We start from the raw sequence: 6,000 nt of genomic DNA, 5'->3' as shown, positions 1-6,000 counted from the left end.
CTCTCTCCCCCACCTACCCACCCGAGACCCAACGTGCTTGGAGCGGTACCTCACTGCCTCCTGACATCATATTCCTCTGCACATTTAAAAAGCAACAGACAAGAGTAGGAAAACGAAAAGATAACAGTACGAAATGAGAGTACAAAAGAAAGTTTGGCAAGTACAAATTTATAGGTAGCACCCACGGAAATTGACGCAGATCGGTTTATGATGTTGGTGCTCGCTGGGAGACACCCCACCCGCCCCTTCCCCCCCGCCCACCCCTCGTTGATCTCCTAATCCAACATGTCAACGTTGAGCGGGGAGCCTCCTCCTGAGCTCCCGGCTGCTTCCTTGTCCTCCTTCTTGCCACTGTACTGCCCGATGAAGGAGCCGTCCTCGTTGAACTGCACGTCCACGCTCTCCCCGTAGTTCACCAGACTGTCGTCGCTGCCCAGAGGCTTGATCTGCTCGTCCAGCGAGGGCTGGCTCCCGTCGAAGGGCTTCTCTTCCTGGTCGTTGTCACTATGCGGGAAGACCGAACGTTAGGAGGGGCGGGGGGGGGGGGGGGGGGGGGTGGGGGGGGAGGGGACCTTCAGCCCTTCTAGGGGCCTGCTACACAAGAACAGGAGACCCTGCTCTTCATCGGGGCCCGTTACACAAGAGCAAGCAGACACCCTTCAAACCTTTCAGGGCTGTGACATGAGGAACCAGCCATTCAGATCCTTAAACCTGTTATGCAGAGACAGCAGGCCACAGCCCAACAGGGGCCGGTTATCTCAGGAACAGGAGGAGGAGGCCAGTTCGTCCTTTGAGCCTGCTACTCGGCACAGCACTGGGGTTGGGCTGGGATTCTATGCTCGAGTCACTGGGATCCTTACTGAGAGGGGAGACAACACTGGCTCTCAGGCTGATGGTAACGTCCCACTCCCCAACCCCCGTGCATAGATCCAAACACTCCTGGAACCTGGACCTTCCTCCTCGGGCTTGTCTCACCAAATCCTCCAGCAGCACGTCACCGGCTCAGCATCGCTTTTGGAAGGGGAGGCTCAGCCCTGCCTGTCAACCTCGCTTGGATCTCGTTTCCACAAGCCACATTCTCCACCCCAGTCCCACTCCAAGCACTCATCTCTGACTTCCAGCACCATTGCGATGCTTATTCCGCAACAGGGCCTCAACCACTCCCCACTTTCTGGCCCTCAGGTGGCAGCCTTCTGGGCTCAACCTGGAATTAAACGAGTTGACGTCCAAGCCTTGTTCCTCACAGCTTCAGCTTTCGGTTTTACCCTTCTCTTGGCAACTTCAGACTTAGCCTGTCAGCTCCCACTTCCACCACCACCAGACGTGCCTTCACTGCCCTCTCTCAGCCAACACTCCCAGTTTCACTCGCTCACTCCTGCTTTCCACCTTGCATCTTTGCTTCTCACCCCCACCTCTCGCTGTTTCACTTCTAACTTTCCTTTGCTCTGTTGTAAGCTCATCGACCTGAAACGTTGTCAGTTCTCTCTCCACGGACACTGCCTGACCTGCCGAGTATCCCAGGCATTTTCTGACCTTGCTTCTCTCTCCACGGACACTGCCTGACCTGCCGAGTATCCCAGGCATTTTCTGATCTCTTTGTTTCTCTCTCACTCTTGCAGGCAAGTCAATGCAGCCCGCGGAGCAGAGGGGCTCCCTGCTGCGGAGCTGTCAGCTCGATTTCACTGACAGGATGCTCCGCTCTTTAACGCAACACACAGGATAATAAGCTGTCGATCCTTCAGCAACCGTCGTTTGTGATCTGCAGTGAGTCCACAGCAGGGGATCAAACCCCACACTGCTCTTCCCCTCCCCCTCCCCTCCCCATAGCCCAGAGTGAGTTATAAATGGAGTACTTTATCATCTCAGTGAGTGTGGATTAGGGAAGCTCAGATCCTTATCCCTTCCGGACTGGTGGACTTGTCTATTAAACACTTGCTAATAAGCTGACGTGTTTGGCTTTTAAGAGGGAGTAAATTTAAGAGCCAAGAAACACTGAGAGAAGTTTCTTTTGAGAGAGACAGAGAGAGAGAGGGACAGAGAGAGGGACAGAGAGAGGGACAGAGAGAAAGAGAGACAGAGAGAGACAGAGAGACAGACAGACAGAGAGAGACATACAGAGAGAATGTAGTCTGCTAAATCTCGTCCCAGGAATCGATCTGAGGAACCTTCACTGCACTCCCTCTATTGCAGATGCATCTATCCTTAGGTCGGGAGATCAGATCTGTACACAATATTTAAGACGTGGTCTCAACACACCAGGACCCTGTATACTTGGAGAAAGATGTCTCTACACTTGCAAGAAAAGCCAAAATACCACTTTCCTGCCTAATTGCCTGTCATGCTCCAACCATTTAGATGCCACGGCCAAGAAAGCTCACCAGCGCTTCTACTTTCTCAGCAGGCTGAAGAAATTTGGCATGTCCCCTTTGACCCTGACCAATTTTTATCAATGCACCATAGAAAGCATCCTTTCCAGATACATCACAGCTTGGCACAGCAACTGCTCTGCCTGGGACTGCAAGAAACTGCAGAGAGTTGTGGACACAGCCCAGCGCATCACAGAAACCAGCCCCTCCTCCATGGACTCTGTCTACACTTCTCGCTGCCTCGGTAAAGCAGCCGACATAATCAAAGACCCCTCCCACCCCAGACATTCTCTCTTCTCCCCTCTCCCATCAGGCAGAAGATACAAAAGCCTGAAAGCACATCCCACCAGGCTCAAGGACGGCTCCTATCCCACTGTTATCAGACTATTGAACGGTCCCCTAGTACGATAAGGTGGACCCTTGACCTCACAATCTACCTCATTATGGCCTTGCACCTTATTGTCCGCCTGCTCTGCGCTCTCTCTATAACTGTAACACTTTATTCTGCATTCTGTTATTACTTTTCCCTTGTACTACTTCAATGCACTGTTGTAATGAAATAATCTGCATGGATGGCATGCAAAACAAAGTTTTTCACCGTACCTCGGTACATGTGACAGTAATAACTCAATTTACCAATTTAATTGCTTGCTGGACCTCTGAGCAGGAGTCTAATATGGAACAATTTTGTATGTTTCAAATAGATCATTTTTCATTCTTCTAAACTTGGAGAGTGGATAATAAATCTGATTCTGAGTACAGGCCCGGTTTGCTTAATCACTGTTCCAGGAACCTATCTGCTGAATCTTTGCTGCACCCACAGGTATATCCATTCCTAGGGGGGGGGGGGGAGATAAGACGTGTGCACAGTACCCTAGGGGCTCTGGATAATTGAGCAAGACATCTCTACTCTTGTCTCAAATCCCCCGGCGATACCGGCCACACACTGCTGCCTTCCTAATTGCGTTGCTGAAGCTACACGTTACCCGCCAGTGATTGGTGCACCTCTGAAAAATTGAACAGCAAGCTTGGGTGGGGACTGGTTGAGAAACCAGTGGAGGTGTCCCAGCTTGAAGTAAGCCCAGGGTCTCAAGCATGCCCCCCCGAGAGCTCGGTCTCCAGGTACCACCAGGTACTGCGAGCCCCGTGTGGCTTTAAGCTCGATATAAACTTTAAACACCAGCTGTATCGTGCCTTGCATGCACTTATCTTTGCTTTTTATACTCCTCTTCAGCATACTCCTATTTAGTAAGTGCTACATTTCACCGTATGCACCTTGAGGACCCTGCAGTGGCCACAATCTCAGTGAAGGATTGAATGGGTTCAAGCGGCTGAATGCCCACCCCCACCCCACCACCACCGCAGAGGCGAGCTCTAGTTCCTCCTGCTTGTGCCTTTGACGGTAGCCCCATTCACCCATCTATTCCCCCTGCTTGGCCCCAACCTCTGGGTCAGCGGGTCTGTCAAATCTGCCAACTTCGCTGTGGTCCCTGCAGGAGACGCAACCTCCTCCTGCTGGTCACGGGGCTCATTACGCGGAGGGCAAGGTTGATTCAAGGTATCCCGATTGCACAGATACATCAATGCCCCAGAAACCACAGCATTCGAGAGTTACACACAGGCACATCCTCTTGTTTCTCCATTCACACAACAGTCAGTGCCCCACTGATCTCCCCTCCTCCAGCCTTTGAACATCCCACACCCAGCCCCCTACCCCACCCACCCTCTCTTCTCCCCCCTCCCATCGGGCAGGAGATACAAAAGCCTGAAAGCACGTACCACCAGGCTCAAGGACAGCTTCTATCCCGCTGTTATAAGACTATTGAACGGTCCCCAGTACGAGAAGGTGGACTCTTGACCTCACAATCTACCTCGTCGTGGCCCTTGCACCTTATTGTCTGCCTGCACTGCACTCTCTCTGTAACTTTATTCTGCCTTCTGTTATTGTTTTCCCTTGTACTACCTCGATGTACTGCTGTGATGAAATGATCTGTATGGATGGCATGCAAGACAAGTTTCTCACTGTACCTCAGTACATGTGACAATAGTAAACCAATTTACCCTCGCTGAATTCAGATCAAAACCTGATGGTCCCCCTCACTGAAATTCATCCTTCGTGAAGATCACAAACCTGAGGAAATGCTCCCCTCTGATAGAGACGTACTGCCCGAAACAGGTCCAACCACCTATTTACACTCATCCTATTTTGTTCCGCCCACACTCCCATCAACTCCCCCCACATTCTAACGCTCACCCACACACTGGGGGCAATTTACAGCAGCCGACTGACCCACTAACCTGCGCACCTTTGGCACGTGGGATGAAACCCACACGGTCACAGGGAGAACGTGCAAACTCCACACAGACAGTGCCAGAGGTCAGGATCGAACCCAGGTCTCTGGAACCAGGAGGCAGCAGCTCTACTAGATGTTCCACTCTGCTCTCGCAATCCACCCCTCCACCAGCAAGGTATAAAAACTTATATCATTAAAACTACAGCTTTTTTGCTTTGTGCTCCTTATCTTTTAAGCCTGTAACTCTACAGCCTGAGGCTCAGTTCCTTCCTCTGGGGTCCCTTCACCGCGGAGCCTCATCCTGGGGCCTCCCTCTATTATCCCTCTATCATGCAGCCTCCAGGCTCACCCTGGGGTCCCTTCACCGTGGGGCCTCCAGCCTCCCACGGGGTCCCTCCACCATAGAGCCTCGCCCTGGGGTCCACTGTGGGGCCTTTGGCCTTGCTCTGGGGTCCCCAAACACCACTCCTAACTGGTGCACTGCCTGGTCCCAGTGAAGCACTGGGGTCACGGAGCCACACACACACCACACACACAGAGGGGTGGGAGCAAAGGAGGGTGATGCTTAAGTGGTAACACACCGCCTTACCTCTCCAGTGACCTGCCGGGCAGCATGGGAAGGGAAGGAGAAAGAAACAGTTAGCTGCAGGTGAAGATGCCCTGCCCAGCTGGGAGCGGATGGAGGGATGGAGCTGATGGGAGCGCTTTGCTGATGGGCCAGCGAGCTGGCTGTGAGACTCAAGGCTGGCAAAAAGGGGGAGGAAGCTGCATTTCTCCGGCACCTTGCAACACCTCAGCAGGGCTCAGCCTTGCAGCCAGTGAAGACCATTGGTGCAACGTGACAGGAACCAGTCTGAGCACAGCCCGTTCCCATAGGCAGCCACAGTGACAGCAACCGGCCAAGTAGATTTCTGTAATGTCGGTCAGCAGGAAGGAGCCGCCACCCATGCTCTTCTTCCGGCTCTGGTTTGAAAGGCAGAGCAGCCCTCCCCCAGATCTGTTCCCCAGGCAGAGCAACACTCCCCTGGGACAGCGCCTCTCGACACGTGGTGCTCCCTCGATACCGTGCCTCCCGACGTGCGGCACTCCCTCGACACTGTCCTTCTGATAGTGCCATGGTCCCTCAGTACTACTACACCTTCAGTACAACACACCCTCAGTCAACACTCCCTCAGTGCCGCCCCACCCTCTGCACCGCAGTCCACAAGTCTGTCTGACTCTGGCCGGAAGATAGGACTGGAGTCGGCAACCTGCTGGCTCCATAGGTGGGAGATCTCCCACAGGGCGAAGTGAGGTCTCTTCCTGCCCCTCTCTGGGTCTGTGACCTGTGGCCACCCTCA

At 53.2% G+C, this 6,000-nt stretch overlaps 1 protein-coding gene across 1 annotated transcript in view; it reads right to left on the bottom strand.

Moving 5' to 3' along the window:
* Positions 1–269: 269 nt before the first annotated feature.
* The window catches only part of LOC127566547 (neural cell adhesion molecule L1-like), a 273,625-nt gene continuing 267,894 nt past the window's right edge, over positions 270–6,000 (bottom strand). Inside the window, 1 exon segment of the mRNA XM_052008960.1 lies at positions 270–504. Coding sequence (XP_051864920.1) covers positions 276–504 — 229 coding nt within the window. The 3' untranslated portion in view covers positions 270–275.

This window comes from Pristis pectinata, chromosome 43 (assembly GCF_009764475.1).
Source record: "Pristis pectinata isolate sPriPec2 chromosome 43, sPriPec2.1.pri, whole genome shotgun sequence".
In the NCBI taxonomy this organism is placed as follows: Eukaryota; Metazoa; Chordata; class Chondrichthyes; order Rhinopristiformes; family Pristidae; genus Pristis; species Pristis pectinata.
This window is presented reverse-complemented; position numbering and strand designations above follow the sequence as displayed.